General features: G+C 34.1%; 1 protein-coding gene across 8 annotated transcripts in view; it reads right to left on the bottom strand.

Annotated features, from left to right (window-relative positions):
• The window catches only part of GULP1 (GULP PTB domain containing engulfment adaptor 1), a 277575-nt gene that overhangs the window by 8517 nt on the left and 245956 nt on the right, over positions 1-23102 (bottom strand). For 7 of the 8 annotated variants that reach the window (XM_028479919.2, XM_028479893.2, XM_028479892.2 and 4 more), the window contains 4 exons: positions 17822-17938; positions 17056-17148; positions 5289-5513; positions 3548-3686 (listed from right to left, as the gene is read on the bottom strand). In XM_028479919.2, coding sequence (XP_028335720.1) covers positions 3548-3686; positions 5289-5513; positions 17056-17148; positions 17822-17938 — 574 coding nt within the window. The remainder of the gene's footprint in view (positions 1-3547; positions 3687-5288; positions 5514-17055; positions 17149-17821; positions 17939-23102) is intronic. The other variant, XM_024115603.3, reaches the window with a different exon arrangement.

Genomic DNA, 23102 nt, shown 5'->3' with positions numbered 1-23102 from the left:
GAGCCTGCGCGTCCGGAGCCTGTGCTCCGCAACGGGAGAGGCCACAACAGTGAGAGGCCCGCGTACCGCAAAAAAAAAAAAAAGAAGAGTTATGCCCTGTTTTTTTTTTTGTGTTACGCGGGCCTCTCACTACTGTGGCCTCTCCCGTTGCGGAGCACAGGCTCCGGACACGCAGGCTCAGCTGCCATGGCTCACGGGACCAGCCGCTCCACTGCACGTGGGATCCTCCCAGACCGGGGCACGAACCCGTATCCCCTGCATCGGCAGGCGGACTCTCAACCACTGCGCCACCAGGGAAGCCCTAAAATTTTTTTTTAATTTAAGAAATTTCTCTCCTCTGAATCAATTCAAATGCAGCCTTAACTGACAAAAAAAATAAATTATATATGGGCAAGGGAATTTATAATGTATCAAGACTTTCATTTTTCAGGAAACTACATTCTCTAAATGCTTTGTAAGAAATAATATTTATGCTACTTGAGTTCTATTATATCTTCTAAATCATTCTGTGACTCCCATTATGAAAGATTCTTGCTTCTCTAGTTACAATTTTTCTCTTCAGATTCATGTATTAAGCTAATAAATGTAAAATGTTTAGAAGCTCCTGGTTCTGGTAAGTATTGTATAAATAAGAAGGACATATAATTTATCTTCCAAATAAAGATACTTTTAAGAGTGAAAGGAGTGCTACCAAGTTTCACCAGGATGAAAGATATAAGACAGGGTACTCCTAAACAAATGGAAATTTATTGTCACCGTACATATAACTGATGGGTATTATTATTGTTGTTACTATACATTTTCCTCAGTCTGATGTTTATTGTAGGCAATAAACCAGAACTTAGAGAAAAGAGGAACTGTTCTTTGGAGGTGTATCCTGGTTACCACCGTACCACAAACACATCAAGCAATGCTTTACATGTGGTAGATGCTTGTCAAAAGAAATGAATTAATAAAGAGGAAATAGAGTTGTCAGGAGAAACAGAGATTCTCATTACACAGGTTTTCTAAAGTTGGGACTCAAAATCACCAGAGATTTCAGATGGGCTTAAGGGATCCTTAACATTCCTCAAAAGCAATGCAAAATTTTGTATGAGTGGGCATGTTGTGTTTTTCAGTGAACAGGTTTAACTTTTATCATATTCTCAAGGGTCCACAACTCCCCCACAAGTCAAGAAGGTACTACTTTACATATTAAGTAGACATATCAATACCAGGCAAATTAATAAATATAACAGAGCTCTTTGGCATATTTTGGTCAGCTCAGATGGATCTAAAATTCATAACAAAAAATCAAATAAGTCCAATTTTCAATTTAAAAAGATTTGCTATGTAATTAATGCCATGAAAATTATTTAATACAAGAGCAAAAGAATAAAAAATAGGTGATACTTCACTCATTCTTTTGTTTATCCACTAAATATTTATTGAACACATATTATGTGCCATACATTTTGCTAGGCAGTGGATTAAAGCAGTTGAGGAAAGGACTTTAGAGTCAAGTACCTTCCCTCATGTAATTTATAATCAATTAGGAAACATGATATTAAACAAATTAATTAAAGTCTGATACATATTCGAAGATCAAAATTATGCTCTGGAGAACTACTAGTGTTCTCAGGCAGTAAGGAGAGAAACTAAGGAACAATCTTGTAGGTTTCTGCTTTTATGTATTTAAAATATAAAGAAAAATAAATGAATGAATACATTTAAGATTTCATTTAAAGAAATAGTCCTATTACTAAAACCCCATTGGATTACAGTTTTAGACAATTTTACATTTAAAACTGAGTTGAACAATCTGTCCTTAAATTGTTAGTATAGATAGACAAGAAGATGATTGATAGATAAATGATAGATAGATATAATACAGTGGTAATCAGAACTCCATTTCTTTCTATCTATCTATGTATCTATCTATCTGATCTTTCTATTGATATACTGCTGTATTTACTAAACTCTGGCATTTGGTATAGATAGACACTAAAAAATATAGCAAGATGTTACTTCAGTTTCTCATTAATAAATCCCTAAAAACCATTTGACCATCTCTGCCTAGATTTTCCAAAGGCATTTCAAACTCACTAACGTTTAAAAGAGACTCATCAGTTTCCCCCTCTCTACCTCTAGTTTTCCCATTAACAACATTTGGTCCAAAATCCTGAATCATAATGGAGTTTGAACTCTCAGTTACCATCCTGATGGATTATTCCTTCTAAGTATCTTAAAATCTATTCACTCTTCTCAATTTATATTCTACTCGGATTAAAACCTGACATTTTGGATACACTTCTAATTTATATTTCAAATTCTAGCATGTAACCCAAGTCTAGCGTACGTACTAAACAAATGCCCATTGAATTAAATACATGAATGAGCAAAACACTGATGTAGTCCAAGGAAGTAAAAAACAGTGGTAAAGGAAGAGATCTGGGACACTCTTAAGGACAAAAAATACCCCATTATGATATCAGGATATTGACAACATTTTCTAAAAACACACCACGACGTGTATATTGTGGATTATTTCCTTGAAAAAAATATTTTGCATTGACACAAAATATATTCAGAAGAAATTAAATGTACTATATTTCAACAAACGTATTGAAATATTTTTGTACACTGATTTTTAAAGTTCTAATGTTATTACTTTGTATTTACAAATTAGTCCTCTGAAATTTACTGAATACCTAAAATGTGCAATGCACTTTGTTGAGTTCTGCAGGGGAAACAAATAAACTATAGGCTCTGAAATGCTTTACAGCCTTAAGCTAAAACTTCAGAGTTACATTGAAAACATCTCAAATGTGAACCAGAGAGGATGCAATAAAGCAAAATATGTAAAACTCTCTTTTCTTCAGTGTCCCTTTAGACCTGATGACTGATCATGGCCCTTGGAAACTATTCTTTCACTTTCTGTGACAGGGCACAGAGCAAAATATAGTCAAGACATTGATGATGAACATCTGTTAGATGCTTTCTACTTCGTGAGAGAGACTTTTATGTCCCTTCCAGATATACAGAAAGTAAATCAGAAAAGCAATGCATTTATAGCTTTGTAGATATCAAAGAAAGAACACTTACATAGGGTTAATAAATAAATAAATCATGGAATTCATAGATTTATATATTTCTTTAAGACTATCCATATACTCTATGATAAAAAAATTTAAGCTGAGCTCTAAATGATGAGTCAAAATGATTAAAATAATTACCACAGGACTGTTCTTAATCATTAAAAAAAATTAAAAATATAACCCCAACACAATAAACATGTTTTGTAATATGATGTAACTAACACTATACCAAAATATCATTTTTCATAAAATAGTTTCAAATGCAAATGGTGATGTCTTTAGTAGTATACTCTCAATTATTAAGTAAAATATAAATAACTGAATTTGGCACATATATATAAACATAATTCTTCGGTGATTAAAATTTTTAGTGAGCTTGTTAAGATATATAATTTCCCATAAAGTGCTAATTAAACATTTAAAATGTACACAAATATAGCAAAGAATATTGATTTGTTTAGAAAGCTTACTAATCTCGGTAGATCTGCTAGGGACTGGAGGTGGCTGCGTGCCATTGCGAGTAGGTATTGAAGACTGGTGTGAAATTGGAGAAAATGGAATCATATCAAAGATGTCAGTGGAGGGAGACTTAGGTGTCACATTGCCTGCCTGCAATGAAGATAACATGAATTAGGGTAGTATTCCATGTAGACACATTATAATGCTAAATATTTCATACACATATAAAACATATATAAGCACAACAAAAAATGCAGTTGTCATATAAACTTGCCATTCTGCAGATCAAAAATAGTTACATATTGGCAATTTCGTATGACTCAACCACTTACACTAAATGCTCATTGGCAAGAAAATTTCTGCAAAAATGTTCTCAAAGATGGTGGCAAACATGGTGACAATACTATTCTAGACAGATATAAAAGATATGTTGGATTTTTTGTATATCTAGAAATAATTGCCACTTATATCAGAGAATTGAAAACATGTTAGAAACTGTTTATCTAAAACCTTGATTTCAGTAATGTATTTTGCACAAGATTACAAGATTTAGACAGAAATAACCGAACATAAGTGATGCATCTTAAATATAACCATTCAAAAGCAATTGATAATGATTTAAAAAACATTTTAAGAAGTCTATTTTAATTTGTACTTCTAACTGTAATGGAGCCAACTATTATATTCATTGAAGCGACTTTTCTTCTTAGAATAAGACTTCATCCGTTTTCTACAATAAATAGCTACCTTGTGAAATAAATTATAATCACAAAATGATTAAGTTATCTGGGCCAGTCTGGGCTAGGATTGATAAAAGAGAATTCCCATTTTGGAGAGAAATAGTGAGAAAAATTTATTTTTCTTATAAGAACATGAACATTGTTTAAAATTGCTTAGAGTGGTTCATATTATAATTTGTGTTCTCAAAATACATTTATTTACTGATTCACAGATGATGCAGGTAGTGAAGATAAAAAGGCTGATTGTGTGTAAAGAGTGATAGATTTGCTATTCAGTTAATAAACCTGTTAGTACATTTTTTCATGCAGGAAAATTGCTGTCATCTCCCTTTCTTTAGCAACTTACTTCAACTTTAACGGATAGTCTATCAGTTACAAATACTATCCAAAGACTTGGACGCAACTTTAGCCCTCAGCTCTTTCCTCCTACTCAGGAATGTTGTTCTCCTAATCAGACTCTCTCTCAATTTCCCCTGGCTTCCATCTCTCTCCTCTTTGTCAAGATATAAAGATACTCAGATCTTGACTGTTGTCAAAACAAACCAACCAGAAAGGTTTTTACCCAGTGCCTCTTTACTCCTCTCGTCTCTCATCTCTCTTTCCCTTCCCTTCAAAGCTGAGGTCCTTGAAGGAGGTATTACATTTCTTGCCCTTTTACTTCATCCAACCCTCAACTCAGATCATTCCAGACTTCGCTCTTTTCACTGAACTCTACTGAAATAGCTTTTGCCAGTCTCAACAATGGCCTAATTTCCCAATTGCTATATCTGATGGATCTTTGAAAGTACCTGTCCTATTTCATCTTTTTGTGGATTTGGACCACCACTCTCTACTAGAAACTCTCTGATATCAGATGACCAAAGGATGCAAAAATGGCACACAAGGGCCCCAGATCACATCACATTGATTCAAGACATACCTGATATTTTTCATTACTATATAAATGGCATATTTTGTCAGAATTAAAAAAATAAGTGGGATAATAAAAAGAATTTTCTATTTAGCGAATTACATGAGGTCTTGGGACGCTGCTCTCACTGATTGGCTTGGGAAGGCCACATTTAGAAGGTGGTGGTATTAACAGTCCCAATGATAGTCTGGAATCAGGCGAGTTGACAGGAGTGACAGTAATGGAAGAAATATTTAGACAGGGAGATGAATCATCAGTTCTACGCCAGAAAGAAGGTGAGCATCTCTGAAACCCGTGTTGCTCATGATCAGACATTTTGTGCAGCAGCTGTAAAGGAATGACAGAAAAATATACTAAGGAGAAGAAAGAAGACATGGAGGAAAAAGAAAAATGTATATATGAAAATGTATTAGGATATTTTGTGAAAATGATAAGTACTTTCAAAATAACTTTACTAAAATTAAAACAAATTGTTTGAGTAGATTTTTTTCCTATTGCAAGAGTCTTCAGATTCTGTATTGTTTAATTGGATGATGTTTCACTGAAATATTACATTTTTAGATATTTAAATAAAATATCACATTCAATATGACTTGAGAGGAAGAAAGTGGAGAGAAAAATGACAAATGCCTAAAGATTTATGTCTGAGAGAGCCTCTGTGTACTGAGATGGGAAAAAGGAAGGATAGCAACAAGGAAAAAAAAAAATGTCAGTAGGAGTAAAGTCTGGTATAAGTTAAGACTTTGTAGAATTTTCCAAAAGGGCTACAACATACATTTTAGATTGAATCCTCCAAAACTCCGTTTGAAGTATTAGTATTAGTAATATTACGTCCATATTATATCCTAAAGATAGGGGAATCAAGGCCCATAAACTCTTTATGAGCTACTCCTATGTATGTAAGAAGCAAAGCCAAAATTCAGAACAATCTGACTCCAATCATCATGCCCTTTCTATAGACAGTAAGTTCCAAATGGTAAAACTGTGGGGGGATGGGCAGAGGGCAATGTCAAGCATCTCAAGTAAATCAGAGACATAAATAATAAGAAGCAACTAGTACACTGTACTGGGTCTGCACATCAGTCTTTGGATGACTTTTGGAAGCTATTTCCATTACATCATGGAAAGCTGCTGTCAAGTACTGAGCTGGACAGAGCTGAGTGGCCAGATGTCAGAGTGGTCAGTTAAAACAACAACCAAAATGAAAGTATGTAATAATTGAGACTTTATTCACTTACAATGATAGTGTAAGCAAGAGGCCAGAAAGAAGGTTCTGGTTCCATCAATGTCCCATTTTTCCCCAGTGAATGGCACTGGGCAAAGGTCACAGGAGTATTATTACAGAAGCAGGACAGTATCTCTCTCCGGAGGGAGCCCTGAACAAAAGGTTTCTGCTGGTTTTGCTTTGTTTTGTTTTGGGGGAGGGGGAGATGGGGGTGCAGGGGGAAGAAAAGGGAAAAGAACTAGGAGTAGAAAATACTGAAAACTGAATTCTAGTGGAGAAATGTATCTTCAAGGCCCCCAAAAGATGACGCACTTAAGAGAGGCCTTGGCCAAGGGCCTCCAATAAGGAGGCCTCTGAATGGAGGCACCTGGGCTGGGAATGCAGTTAATGCATAATAGTGTGGCCAGCCTGGGTGGTGAAGGGGGCTGAGTCCCTGGCTACAACTCCTCCAAGCAGTGCACTGAATCTGGGGTGGGGAGGGCAGCTTTCTCCCATGAGGCTTGCCATGGAAAGCCTTAGTAACTTTGTAGGGCCTAGAGGATTTGACCTGGAGCCAGACTTCTCAGCTACAAGTCACACTGCAGAGATTTTTCAACACTAATAAGACTTGGAGGCAGCTAACATAAATCTGGCTTTTGATAAACCTCATGGTGAAAGGTTGTAACTAAAATTATAGTTAGGAGAAACAACTTTGAAGGAATCTTTAAACTAGGAGTCACCTCTTCACACATTTCCGGAAGCAGAGGGGGAAAGAAGGAAGCGTAAAATGAGAGATTTAAGTTGAGGAAAGAATTCAGTGTGGAAGCAAGTCTCTGATGATCTGAATTATGTAATTTATCACTCTATTAATATGCATATACAGTTACATAATGATTGCTTTCCCTACTGATCTCCATAGTGTTCTATCTATAGATATGTATACATGTATGCATGTTATGTATATAATTTTAAGATCTATTTCATGGTCTATATAATTCACTGTAAACTTTTGTAGTTGGTGGCCACCTTTTACTTAATTATAGGTAACAACTGAAGCTCCTGGTGGACAAAACTTTGTTTTCCTAAAATAATCTGTATAACATATTAGAATACTTGACATATAATGTCAATGAATATTTATTGTTTAATGTATACTACAGCAACTTTTTTTAACTTAAACTATAAATTGATAAGGATGTCTGTACTGAGTAAAAAATAAAAGGATATCAAGTGAAAGTTGTCCTTGGTATCATTTGGCTTATAAATGGGAGTACTCTATATTGTTTTATGACTTGTATTCATCAAAACATCTTTACCAGGTGCCTCAAAACAAACTGAAGGCCAACATAACCTAACTTAAAAGTGCTCTAGTGTTTTATCATGGTGTTAATATTTGTATCGTACTTCCTCTGAGAAAGTATACTTATATAAAAGAAGAATGTATATAATATGAAAATAATCAAATATTTCAATACCCCAATTAAGAAGTATTTTCACTTTCAAAATGGTAAAGCAGGGCTATCTATCAATAATTTTGGGGCTTCCCTGGTGGCGCAGTGGTTGAGAGTCCGCCTGCCGATGCAGGGGACACGAGTTCGTGCCCCGGTCCGGGAAGATCCCACATGCCGCGGAGCGGCGGCTGGGCCCGTGAGCCATGGCCGCTGAGCCTGCGTGTCCGGAGCCTGTGCTCCGCAAAGGGAGAAGCCACAACAGTGAAAGGCCCGCATACCGCAAAAAATAATAATAATAATAATAATTTTGGTATCTAAAGTTTAAAACTCTAACACTAATTATTACAATTTTCCTTTGGGTCATCAGTAATCTAGATTTGGTCAACTAAGGTTTTTTGTTTGGGTCTCATAGGTCTTTAAAATAGGTCTTGATTCAGTTGCTTACAGGTTAATATTAAGAGGTTGTACACTAAAATCCAGAGAGTTTGTTTAGAAGTTAGAAAATCAAGAAAGTGGACCCACAAACTTGCGTAAAAATAACTGACTGGTATTGCGCAAGTAGCTGTGCCTTCTAAGTTGGTGTCTGCTCTCCAACTCCTCAATCCACCACATGCCCAATTCACACATTTATTTAGGCCACAGCCTGGGCTCTGCTAACATTTGTGTTTGTCATTCCTAACTTAGAAATAATTCAAGTCAGGGAATTAGATGTTACATCTGATTCCTTATAAGAATGAAATCTAAGTATATAGACATATTTCAATAGCATTTGATTCTGCACCAAACTATTACACTTATTAAATAAGAATATGTGACTACAGCCCCTAAATGGCATACAGTGGCATTTTGGGCACTGGATAAATATTTTGAGTAGTGTGTCTAAATTTAAGTGTTCAGGAACTAGTCATTTTTTAATCTTCCATTTTTAAAAAGTGGTTGAGGATATTTATTTTTTTAAGAAATGAAATACATAGTTCAGATGAAAATGGTTTGATATTTTTGTGTTGGGCCTTCCTTCTGTCAGTATTTTGACAGATGGCTAGAGACCAAAATTTTGGGAGTTTCCTACAGAAGTTTATGGCACTACTGTTTGATCCTTTTACGCTCATAATTCTAAGTGCTTTGGTCTTCAGGAAGATGCACAGCCTCTGAATTATTATACTAAGGGGAATGAGGAATTCTATCTTCAACAATTACATGTTAATTATGCAGAAGTTATTAGGTTATTAAGACATATTAATAATGAGTGCCCATATTTGAGATTCATAGTTGTTGTAATTTTATAGCTCTTTCTTTCAGTAAGTAGAGGCTTGGTGCATTAGGCCATGGTGAATATTTCAATTCTGAGCTTTGCCTAAATATGACAACGGTGAAATGTCATAAAAGCGTTTGAATCCTATCAGTTAATGTTGACTACATCTAAACTATAACAAAAATACTGCACTAAAGATTAGATACTTCGATTATTAAAAAAAACACTAAAGATGGGGAAATATAAAGGTAATGTAAAATGTTCTAGCAAATCCTTCTGTATTGTCATGCTGATTCATTCTTTTGAAGTTCACTATTATGGCACATTTTCAGCATCACTTTTTAAATAACCTTCAAAAATAACTTCTAGTGCATTACACGGGGAGGGGGAAGGGTAAGCTGAGACGAAGTGAGAGAGTGGCATGGACTTATATATACTACCAAATGTAAAATAGATAGCTAGTGGGAAGCAGCCGCATAGCACAGGGAGATCAGCTCGGTGCTCTGTGACAACCTAAAGGGTGGGAGGGAGACGCAAGAGGGAGGAGATATGGGGATATATGTATATGCATAGCTGATTCACTTTGTTATAAAGCAGAAACTAACACACCATTGTAAAGCAATTATACTCCAATAAAGGTGTTAAAAAAGATAAATAACTTCTAGAATTTAGAATTTATAGCTCCATGTATGTTATTTTTTCAGACTTCTAGATACACAGTTTGGTTACATTGATCTCTTAGTTGTAAGACCTATTATCTTATACATTCTTACAAGAACCTTGCAAGTTAAATGGTTATCATCATCCACATATCACAAAGAGGAAAACTGGAACAAGGAGAGATCAAATGACTTGATTAGGTACTCACGGTCAGAAGTAGAATGGAATACAGTATCTTTCTTCCCATTAGACAGGGTTTACTTCTTTAGAAACATCATTTGTGCAAGTAACAATTGTGAAAGTTGTGAACCGGTCATCATTTTTTGTGGGCAACAAACGTTCTTGAATCAACGTTCATGTTTAAAATTTATGCCTTTGTTTAAAGATTCACATTTGGCTTGCTGTATAATTGAGAGTTCTCACAATCTACTCTTGTCCATTTTGACTTCAATAGCAGTTGAGAAAACCCCAGAGGAAGATAAATAGGCAGTTTTATTTACCCACAATGAAATACACATTTTAGGTTATAATTTGTCCTATCAGGCCTAATCAGTGGCCACACAGTTGATTATGTAAAGGTAAAATTTTATCCAGTAACACTTGATTTAATTGAAAGGGAGACATTTATTTTACTCAGCAATAGAAAGTCCAGTATTTCTTAGGACTACAATTTTATTCATTTCACTTCCTGGCAAAGGCCTGATTTGGTTAAAACCTTCTATAGCCAGAAAAGTGAAATGCAAGCATCCAGACACAAGAATCAAGAACAATTTGATTTAACTTGCTATGCCCACATCTTATAATGGAACAATCTTCCAGAGGCGTTCATGAGGCTAGGAGGGCAGAATAAACCCTTTTTTCTGATATAAATACAGGCAGCACTGCCATGTGAATGTAATAAATGGAAATCAGATTGTTCCTAGTTAATTAGTACCAAACGGTGGAAAACCTAACCTCTAATCTATTGCCAAACCACTAGAACACAGCAAAAAGCAAACAGCACAGTCAAGTAACAGAAATTACTCAGTATATCTAAATGACTGTATAAAATGAAGACCCAATTTCTAAAACCAATGAAAAGATTTCCACAATTTCAGTATGATACAGACGTATGTAATATGAGTACTTTCAAAGATATTTCATTTGCCAGAAAAGGAACCCAAGATTGAATCATTCAAGTGATATTTAGGAGACCTGTAAGCATTGTTTGCTAAGAACAAGTTTAAAAACAGCACATCAGTTTACACATGAAAAAATGAAAAATAGTAGTCCTTCATTCATTATGAGGAATTGGTTTTAAGTGAAAAAAGGGTTTGGGATATATACTAACAATACATTTCTGTAGTTAGGAACGTCTTTTAATTTTAATCCTGAGCAAAAACAAAAAAAGTATTTTGTTTTCCTTAGCTAGAACTAAACTACTCTGTAATCTCACACTAAATTTTATACTGGGTGTATTAACTAAAACAATAAACAACAGTCCAAATGATGATAGAAAAAGAGTAAACTTTTAAACTCAAGTACTGTATCATGAGGCCAGACCTCTTCTCTGAATTCCAGATTTGAATATTCAAACTTTTTTTTTTTGTGGTACGCGGGCCTCTCAACTGTTGTGGCCTCTCCCGTTGCGGAGCACAGGCTCTGGACGTGCAAGGCTCAGTGGCCATGGCTCACGGGCCCAGCCGCTCCGCGGCATGTGGGATCTTCCCAGACCGGGGCACGAACCCGTGTCCCCTGCATCGGCAGGTGGACTCTCAACCACTGCGCCACCAGGGAAGCCCTCAAACTTTTAATAAATGTCTTCATCGGCCACCCAGTAGGCAGAAGTAACACGAGCAAAAATGAACTACTGATTGGTTATCATTCACCTCCCCCAAGTCACATCTATTTTAGAAAATGGCACCACTGCCCAGATCCTCGGGATAAAACCCTAAGGGGCAATCTTGACCCTCTTTTATTCTACAGTCCACAGCCAATCCATCAGTAAATCCTGCAAGCTCTACTTCCAAAATATATCAAGCTATTATATACATCATCCCAACTGATAGAATTCTAGGCCAATTTACTCTTCTCCTTCTCCTAGACTACTGAGATAGCTTCCTAGACAGTTTTGGGAACCTCAGTTTGGCCTCTTTACAGCCCATGGTGCATACAGCAGCCAGCTGATCCCCAAATCTCCTGTTAAAAACCTTTTAGTAACTTCTCACTGCAATTAAAGAAAACAAACAAACATGGCCTACAGGGCCCTATAAAATCTAGCCTCTGACTCTCTTCAATTTTTTTGCCTCTTTGTCACTATGCTCTAGGCGCAAAGTCCTTGTTACTGTTTTCAGCCCTTTGTATTAACTAACTTCTTTTTATTCAGGTCTCAGTTTAAATGCTACATTCTCAGAATGCGCTTCCCAGATCACTGTCTCTAAAAAAAAAGCCCATTCTCTTTGATTCTGCTCTATTTTATTTTATTCATATTTACTCATTTGGATCTTATATAAGATCCAAATTTCTAAATTTATTTATTCATTTAGCTATGGGTTTATTACCCATCTCCCTGTCTTTCCCCATACTATGTAAGTTTCATGGCAGCTGCAATTCATATACTGCTAAAACCCAAGGGCCTAGAATATCATATGGTCATATAAGATGTTTAACAAATGTGTTACAAGCTGCCATAACAGATCACAACTATATCAAATGTATGCAACTGGCAAATGTGAGAAAATAAAAATCAAAGTGATATGCATCTTAATATGTAAAATATGTCACCAAGCTACTATTTCAAAATACCAGTGACGACTTAGTGGGACTAGGAAAAATAAAAACAAAACTAAAATTTACACAATTGTAAATTTTGAAAGAACTTTTTAGGATTCTTGAAGATTTTCTTTAAAAGCTTGAACCTAAAATTAGTTTGCATCTTCAAAATAAATCAATGACCAATTCACATTGATGTATATAATACATAAGTGGTTGGCAGGCTAGCACCTCAGAAATAGCAACCTTTCCTTCGGGTGCCTCTGAGGAGACTAGAGAAATGCATCTATGTTCTCACCTACACAGTGACTCCTTAGACTACAAAGGCTCTCCATCTGGAAGATTCTACTCAACAGGGCCTCACACTTTTAATCTATGATTTAATATAGAATAATAGGATCAATATCTATAAGACTGAAATTTCTTATTAGAAGACCTGATCCTTTGAACTATTGTTCTATGTTACAGAAATTCAACTTTAACTTTGGACTGCTTACTAGGGTAGATGGCTGGTGTGACCTTTTAGTTATCTAATCAAATTTTACCAGAAATGTTTCTTATTTTTCCGATTCTTCCCGTAACTGACTTTATCTGCTACTTCATCACACACTGACAAGAAAAATAGCATCCATACCGGTAATTTACAAAATTTTCATTTTCTACAATACTTTTAATGCCACAAAACCCCCAAAATTCCATTCCTACTTTTGTTCTCTTTGCTCCCTCTTCTCAAAGAGACTATTTTAAGCTAAGATTAGAGATAAATCTTCTATTTTACTTTGACTAGCAGTTGCTTGATGTGGACTATATTGTGTCTGACTAGCAAATTCTGATATTTCAGAAAATTACTGTATTAAGTACTTATTTTTATGAACCACATTGTAGTAGTAAATTATTTATAGAGAAACACTTCCGAATTGGAGTTGGCAAAAGAATTACCTCTGTGCAACTTAGGAAAATTTGGCTCTCAAGAGAATTAAGGCCTGTTTTGGGCTGGTCATTTGTGAAGAGTCATCTGTCTTGGGGGTTCCTCTCACCATTACACACTGAAAACCCATCGAGAATCTAAAGACAAATTAATCCTATTAACAAACCCACCTATATTGTGATTTTAGTGTATATAATGGCATTCATAATTTACTTCCATGCTCCTTCAATTAATATATTAATTGCTGCCTAATCCTTTAAACAAACTGCTGAAAACTTTAGCAATTTTGGAGCATTCTAGCCTTCAGTCCTCTGAGAGAAAAACAAGCAAAAAAACAAACAAACAAAACCTACAGAATCTCATTTCCAGAGTTATAACTCCAATAGTCATTTACTGTGCATGAGTTTTGCTAGACTCTGTGAGGTACTTGGTGTCCTAGCTGTGTGTCCTGTAAAATTAATGCTCACATTTCATAAGAAAAAACATATGCAAAACATTTCTAACTTTACAGAAATTTGCTTTACTGAAGACCCATTGCAAACTATTAAACAAGAGGTACATGTATTATAAATTTATATTTTAATTACTTGGAATTTTCATTATTTTTCAAGTTCAATATCAATAGTTTGAATCATTAACAAACCTTCAGCAGAGTGGATATTTAAGAGCATGGCAATATTTCATACTTACTAAATAATTGTAGGTAATTTAATTTAATTTATTTATTTATTTTTAACATCTTTATTGGAGTATAATTGCTTTACAATGGTGTGTTAGTTTCTGCTTTATAACAAAGTGAATCAGTTATACATATACATATGTTCCCATATCTCTTCCGTCTTGCGTCTCCCTCCCTCCCACCCTCCCCATCCCACCCCTCTAGGTGGTCACAAACCACCTAGCTGATCTCCCTGTGCCATGTGGCTGCTTCCCACTAGCTATCCACCCTATATTTTAGTTTATTTTTAATATCAGAAAAGAGGGAGATCATTTTAACAGGTTGAAATATAGATGGACTTAATATTATATTAATTTATTTCTCAGCTACGTAACTAAAATTGAAAATGAAAGGCAAAAAAATATTTGTGCATATTCTCTTCAAAAAAAATTTAAAAACAAGTTAATAAATACCTATAACAGCATCTTCAAAACCATTTGAATTAATCAGGTATCGTTAGCAATTTTAAAATGTTGAGTTCACTTTCTTTTAAGAATCAAATTCTATTTTTTAATCTTAAAGAAGATGCATCAGCAATTTCAAAAATCACATAATGAGACTTTAGGAGCTGAAAAGTTATAAGACAAGTAATTTTTTAAAAGTTAAAATAAAGAGAAAATATAGACAAAGATATTACTACGATGAAAGAATATAAGTAGATTGCAAAGTTATAATTTGAGCTAGTTGCATAATGATCAACAAGGCAATAAATTTTCTACACATGTGTATTAAGTGAAAAAGAATGATTTAGAGAAAATTATTTCTCTTTTTTTAATTCAACCTTTTAGTTATATAGTCTTTTAAGCATTCTATTGAGACATAGTGCTGAGACGAACACAATGCCTATGATAATTATTAAATGACAACTTTAGGAGAGTTAATCCATTCTAATAACTGGCTATTTGAATAATTTTATTGTTTTTTATATAACTGACACTACCAATGATAATTGCTGAATAAATGAATATACTCACGTATAGTCTGTGCTCATTTACATACCAACTTTCAAGCTCACAGCTTGTTAACGGCTACCTAGGCCACAGGGTCCAGGAAACTGAAGACAGTGTCATTTCTTCATTCTTCCTGCCCTTTGTCATTTCTGAAGCTGACTTGGTAACCATGTGAGATCACCAGTGCACACACATAACCCCAACCCTGACGCACCTTCTCAGCTGTCCCAGTGCTAGTCTAGGGCAGTGTCTGCTTTCAGGAGATAAAAGACAGATGTGCTGTCCTATCAACATGTCCCAAACCTCTCTGCTCTTCCCAAATCTACCATGCCCCTTAACATGATACCTCTAGTTCTCTTTCTAGAGAAAGAAGATACATAATGAATAAGCTTTGGTTTTGCATCCAAAATGGTGATGGATCTTATTTTACTCCCTTGTAAACATAAAGACTGAAGTAAAGCTACTTTTCATATGCAATGAATTCCAGCAAAAACTACCTTATTAAGACTGATTGAAAAAGTAACTTCTCCTTCATTTATCTTTATACTCCTAATTTGTTTCACAGGATGGCTTACAAGACATTCAACAAGACCCAAAAAATGTTGCTCCATTTGGGACTGAAGTTTGAACAGTTTGAGCTGATGCTCTGTTCCTTGTGATGGGGAAGGCAAGAAAATATCATCATCTTGATGAGAAGCAAATAATGATCGTAGTAAAGAGAAAAAACAGGGAGCAATATTATAATAAAGCCAGAACTTGAAGAGGATGCTCCGGCACCTCACTGTGCATTACAGAGGTACACTGTGCAACATTGGAACCTCACTCCCAACCTCTCTCACCTTGGCTGTCTCAACCCCACTGTCACAAACTATATGCCAAGCAATGGAAATACCACTGTTTCAGTGTGGAAGATGGAAAAGTGTGAGTTTAGAAGAAAAAAAAAAGTTTTTTGACCCATTTCCAGGGCACACCAAATTTAAAACCCAAAATGTAACTTCTTACAGAAACATTCTTCATGGTAATAAACTGGTGAAATAGTCTAATAGTAGATAGCAATAAATATATTTATATACATATATATACTAAGGGGTTTTCGTTGAGTTAGCCTAGAGATTGAACCAAAAGCGACTTGCAAATGAAAATTTGCAACAAAAATTCTTTTCAGAAGTTTGTAAATGCTATAATTGTGTTTCAGTTCATAGTATCATGCCAAAAGTTATATACTAAAATTTCTAAATGTAAAATAAAATATACATTTTAATGGAGAATATCAGTACAGATGATTCTAAAAGAGAATAAAATTCCTAAGTATATTTTGCTTAGAAAAAAGTATCAACTGTTTTAAATTCTATCTCCCCTCAAAAAATTCCCTTAGCCAAAATCACAAATAATGGCATCATACCTTAAGATGAGAAAATGATTTCAAATCTGTGATAAACCAAAAGTAAATAATTTAACTATAAAAATATTGAGCGTTGTCTGCAGAGACTACCACTGATTTTAGTGTGTGGTATATAACTCTGTCACTCCCAGTAGAAGCCCTTGTTATGTATTATAAGAAACCAATTCGATCGTGTTAACAGTCCAGCTTCTATAATGAAGTTCAGTACTCCAAGGGCAGATTGGCTTCAGTCATTAAATCAGCTTCAGTAAATAGTAATCATTTGGAATGAAAGAAGATTATGTCACAAAGAGGAAAAGGCCAAATTGAGGGCTGAATTATTCTAGAAAAGAGAAAAGAGCAACATGGAAAAACAACTCTGAGCTGAGCTACCTAGGTAATTTTAACATTTAAATTAATCTTATTTAGCACCTTGTATCTCTATCTACATTTAGTTTAAAATGATTGATCCCAAAGTATTATTTGGAATACTGAAGAGCTGATGATCCAGACATGTTTTATCACCATGAAATCTTATTTCTAAGGAAAAGATGCACGTATTCTATATACTTACTGGAGATGTTGATACTTGGGTTATTCTCAACTGGTTTTCCAAATCTTGTACTTTGTTTTTAAGTTCCATATTTTCTGTTTCTAAGTCTTGAATCTAAAAAGCAAATGATTATTGAATAACCTTCAGACATTTGTTCTCGGAAAATATTGGCTGTTAAATTGGCTATATTCATGAATAGGATTTCACATTATTTAAAATTTTAATGTATTTTTTTGTGCACAGGGGAGAAATTTATTTTTGATAAAGCTTGGGATATATCATAGAATTCTAGGTCACTGGAAAGACTTATTAAATTTAAAATATGTTTTTATGTGTGTGCAAATTTCATGTTTCTAATACCTCATCTCTGTGTTTTCTTGTAGCGTTGTGCAATCTGTACCCATAATCTTGGAGTATAACTGCAAGACAGTGAAACTTGCTTATGATGATTTTGAAGAGAGTGGAGAAAGGGTGTAATTTAATTATAAAGGAATCTGATCTGCATGGGAAACCACTTACCCAGCATCTGCTGTTTCTGCTGCTCTGATCCCCATGAGAAGCATCAGGAAGTGAAGCAAAGTCACATGAGAACACTAAGTTCTTGTGGGAATTCAATATAAAATGGTTAAAAACTGTGCAGGGGATCAGGAATGAAAAATTATAGGAACACAGTGAAAGCAGTTCCAATCAGTGTGGGGGGAATTTAATGGCAGGCCTTCTAAATTTGTTTGATGATATGCAAGTTTCCCTGTACTTACATCACAAATAACAAGCTTAGTTTACTCACTCTTTTCTGTAACACTGCAATCTGTTTTCTTGTTTCAACATCTTTTCCTCCAGATTCTAGAAATTTCCTGTAGGCCAGGTCAAATGCTTGGCCGATTGTTAAAGTTATCTCTTCAGCCTTTGTAAAAACCAAACAAAGATTGGCATTTTAATAATAATATGTCAGGCTATTCTTTGAATCAAGAAAAACGGTAACATGAGGTATTTCAAAAGGGCAATGTCTAGGGGTAGACGTGTAGTAAATGAGCAAAGTAGTCTAAGCTAACATAATAATTCAAAGTCTACCCATGCACAACATAAAAAAGAAATGTTTTGGCAATTAAATGAATAGCCGTCGAAGTTGGAAGCAAGAGTCCTATCCAACTTCTCATCTCTTTTATCATAGCATTTTTTCCCCTAGCTTGTTTTCCTCCCTTCCTCAAATATTTAGTGCCTATTACATAAATCATAGTGCCAACTGCAGTTTTTCTTGTTGCTTTGCTACTTACTTCCTTTTCTTAGCGAGGAGGGTTTATTAAGCCTGGCAGTAACGTGAATGAGGTTGGCTGGGTGGTGTCTGTGGAAAACCTGATGGATGCCCTCTCTAAAGGGAAGCAACTGCTTGCTACTCAGTTCCAGTTAATTTTTGGCTTGTGGAAATGAACAATTCCAACCCAGAGTTGTCGATTTTAAATATGTGAGATGAGGTCAGAAATCTGAATATTCATAAGGAAAGCTCCCAATTTTAAGTGACAGTAAACAATATTTTTGTAAAACACAGTGCCGACTGAACAAAATATATCTGTCACCTGATTTGGCCTCATAAACAATTATCAGTCTCTGGTCTATTAACTAGAAACTGTCACAAATATCCTAAGTCCACCAGCTCATTCCTTCTCCATTGATATCTCAACTGGTATCACAGTGTCTTACTGGGAACACTGTAAACAGTAAATAAAGATTTATTTACTTTATTAACATTATAAAGAAGTTTGGTAAAGGCATTAATTGATTTAATGCATCAGAAATATTTCATATTTAATAGCACACCTCCAGATGACATAACAACTGGTAGCAACATTAAATCTTGAAAATGCCCTTTCAATAATCTATTGCAAATCCTAAAATTTTGTGATTCCTAGATGTAACCTAAATTGAAAATATGCTTTATTAATAAAGCTTAGATTACTTAGGACACTGTTATTTTTGTAGTTCACTATTTGTTTAAAAAGGCGTTTAGCCATAAAAAATATTTATAGTGTTTAACCCAATAAACCAAAAAGTTCAAAATATATGCCTAAAATTATATATGAGGACTATCTGTCTTACAACAAAGATGGAAAAGACAATAAGCTATATTAAGGAATACTAAATAATACTAAAAAGTTAAAATGAGTTCAATGTGTCTTCTTAATAAGACAATGTGTTTTCCTCAAATACTCAAGGTGTACAGGACAGAAAATTGTTTAACTGGTAATATGGTTGATTCATCACTAATAGCATTTGACTTCATTATTAATTATTTGTTTACAATAATAATTTTTAAAAATCCATAGTCTCTTTTTATGGTAAGACATGTCTTTTTAATTAAGATAGCATTTAGCTCCCTGGTAAATATTCTCCATATATTACCTCACTTTCTTCTCATGACTCTGTGAGATGGGGGTTATTATTATTCCCACAATACTTATGCAACTGCAATTCTGTGAGGTTGTATAACTTGCCTAAAATCTGATAGTTAGAAGACAACCTGGATTCAAATTCAGAATATCTGACTCTACAAGCCTCACACTTTTTGAGGGTAAGGGATAAAATTTATATATAATGAAATGCACAGACCATAATTGTACAATCAGGTGTGTTTTGACATATGTGTTTTAATACCTATATAACTACCATATCATTAAAGATATAGAATATTTCTATCATCCTTGAAAGTTCTCCTATGCCTACCTCTAGTCAAATCACATTTCTTACGGGTAACCGTTGCTCAAATTTCTCAGCATAGATCAGTTTTACCTGTCCTTGTATCTATAAAAATGGGCCATACTGTATATATTCTTTTGTATTGGTCTTCTTTTTTAGTTTCTCAGATGTTACATGTATCATTCGTTTTATTGCTGATCACTTTCCATCCAGTGAATATACCACAAATGATTTTTCACTTTTCTATCAAGGGACATTTCTGGTGTTTTCAGTCCTGAGTTATAAATAAAGCTGTTATGAACATTCTTGTAAAATCTTTTTGTGGACATATGTTTTCATATCTCTGGGTAAATACCTAGAAAGTAATTGCTAAATCATAGGATGGGTCTATGTTTAACATTATAAGAAACTGCCAAACTGCTTTCCAAAGTACCATTGTACATACCCACCAGCAGTAAAAGAGTTCTAGCTGCTCCACATTCTCACCAACATCAGATATTGACATCTTTTTAATTTAGTCATTTTACTGGATGAGTAATGCTATTGCAATGCATTTGTAACCTGAATTTCCCTGTTGAATAATATATTAGCCCAGTTTCATGTAATCATTGGCCTTTGTTATCCACTCATTATGAACTCCCTGTAGAAGACAGTCTCTTGCCCATTTTTTATTACTTTTTTTCTCGTTTTATTATTGATATTTAGTTTTTATATATTCTGGATACAAACTCTTTTTCGGATATATGTATGTGACTTGCCACTTCACTTTATAATACTGTTTATAGATTAATAGAAAATGTTTATTTTTTATTAAGTTTCACATATCATTTTTTTTCTCCTGCTATATTTAGTGCTTTTGGGGTCATTTCTAAGAAATCATTGTCTACTCAAAGTTCATAGAGAGATTCTCCTATGTTTAATGAAAGTTTTGCAGCAGGCTATAAAAGCTTCTACTTTTATATCTATTATCCATCTCAAGTTATTTTTATGTAGCGTAAGTAAGAACTAATTTTTAAGTATTAGTTTTTCATATATTTAGCTAGTTGTTCCAATACCAATTATCAAAGACTTCTTTTCTCCATTAAATTCTCTTGTCACATTTGTGGAAAAATCAATTGACCACGTATGTGTGGATATTTCTGGTCTCTACAATCTAGTTCGTTTATTATTTATCTATCATTACATCAATATCACCTAATCTTGATAACGATTTCTTTTAAGTACCCTGTGAAAGCAGGTAAAATGTGTCTTCCAACTTTGGTCTTTTCTTTCAAGATTAATTTCTCTATTCTTCACTGTTTTATATTACCATATTAAAAAATTTTTTTCTATTTCAACCAAAAATCCCTTTGTGATTTTGACAAGGATTGTATTGAATATACAGATCAATTTGGTGGAATTGACCACTTAACTAAATTGAGCCTTCCAACCTATAAATACGGTATCTCTCTCCCATTATTTTAGGTCTTCTTTAATATCTGCAATAGTTTGTTGATTTCAGCATATCTTCTTCAAAAAATTCTAATTATTTCATGTTTGTTGATGTTTTAGTAAACAGATTTTTATTTTTTTCTAGTAGACAGAAACAATTAATTTTTGTATATTAACCTTGTATCTTGTGATTAAATTTGCTTCATAATTATAGCAATTTGTAGATTTCACATGACTTTCTTTGTAAAAATTCATATTACATCTGTAAAAAAGATAGTTTTACTTTTTTTCCCAATCTTTATGCCTCTTGTTTCTTTTACTAACTATTCACCATCTACAACATCTAATACCAGGCTAAACAGAGGTGGTGAGAATAAGCACCTTGCCCTGTTCCCAATCTTAAAGGAACGTATTCAATAAGTCACCATTAATTTTGATGTCACCGGCAGGATTTTTAATGTCCTTATTGGAATAAGAAACGTCCCTTCTACTCCTAGGATATTGTGAATTTTATCATCAATTGGATTGAATTTTGTGCTTTTTCTACATCTATGTGATATTTATTTTTTTTCAAAGAACTTAACAGTGAAACTATCTGGATCTGTTATTTTACTTGTCAAGAGATTTTTAAAAATATTTAATTATACATATATTCAGATTTGTTATTTCCTCAGTTTCGTTAAATCGAGTTTTTCAAATATTCATCAATTTCATCTTACTTGCCAAATTTACTGGCATAATAGTTATATAATATTTCTCTCTGTATCCTTTTAAAGAATGTAGCATCTGTACATATATCCACTCTTTTGTTTCAGGTATTGGTAATTTGTGCTTTCTTTTATTTTTGTCCTGGATCTGTCTTTTTAGAGGATCCTTATTAAAGAACCAACTTTTGGTTTATTAATTTTCTTTATTGTATTTTCAACATCATCGATTCTATTATTTATTATTATTATTACCTTTTACTTTGTTTTAAATTTGTTCTTATTCTAACTCCTCAAGATCAAGAGCATGATGATTACTCTTAATCTTTTTATCTTTTCTCATAGAAGCATTTAAAGCTATAAATATCTCTCTAAGCACTGCTTTAACTGTCTTTTACAAATTTTGATATTTTGTATTTTGTTGCTATTCAGATAAAAATAATCTAAGTCCTCTTGTTAACTTTCTTTGAGCTATTATTACATAAAGTGTGTTTTGATTTAAAACATTTAGACAATTCGTAGTCAGAGAATATACTCTGTAAAATTTTCAATTTTGAAATTTACTGAGTCTTAAAATATGGTGCAGGATATGACGGATCTTTGTAAGCATTCCACTGCACTCAAAAAGAAAGTATACTCTGGAGAAGCAAGAAGAGCATTCGCATTATAGGGGTCCCAGAAGGAGAAGAGAGAGAGAAAGGACCAGAGAAAATATTTGAAGAGATTATAGTAAAAAACTTCCCTAACATGGGAAAGGAAATAGCCACCCAGGTCCAAGAAGCACAGCAAGTCCCATACAGGATAAACCCAAGGAGAAACATGTTGAGACACATAGTAATCAAATTGGCAAAATTAAAGACAAATCAAAATTATTGAAAGCAGCAAGGGAAAAATGACAAATAACATACAAGGGAACTCCTATAAGGTTAACAGCTGATTTCTCAGCAGAAACTCTACAGGCCACAAGGGAGTGGTATGATATACTTAAAGTGATGAAAGGGAAGAACCTACAACCAAGATTACTCTAACCAGCAAGGATCTCATTCATTCAATGGAGAAATCAAAAGCTTTATAGACAAGCAAAAGCTAAGAGAATTCAGCACCACCAAACCAGCTCTAAAACAAATATTAAAGGAACTTCTCTAAGTGGGAAACACAAGAGAAGAAAAGGACCTACAAAAACAAACCCAAAACAATTAAGTAAATGGTCATAGGAACATACATATCGATAATTACCTTAAA

The sequence above is a fragment of the Physeter macrocephalus genome, chromosome 2 (assembly GCF_002837175.3).
Source record: "Physeter macrocephalus isolate SW-GA chromosome 2, ASM283717v5, whole genome shotgun sequence".
NCBI lineage: Eukaryota > Metazoa > Chordata > Mammalia > Artiodactyla > Physeteridae > Physeter > Physeter macrocephalus.
The sequence above is the reverse complement of the archived record's forward strand: the minus strand, read 5'-3'. Positions and strand labels throughout refer to the sequence as shown.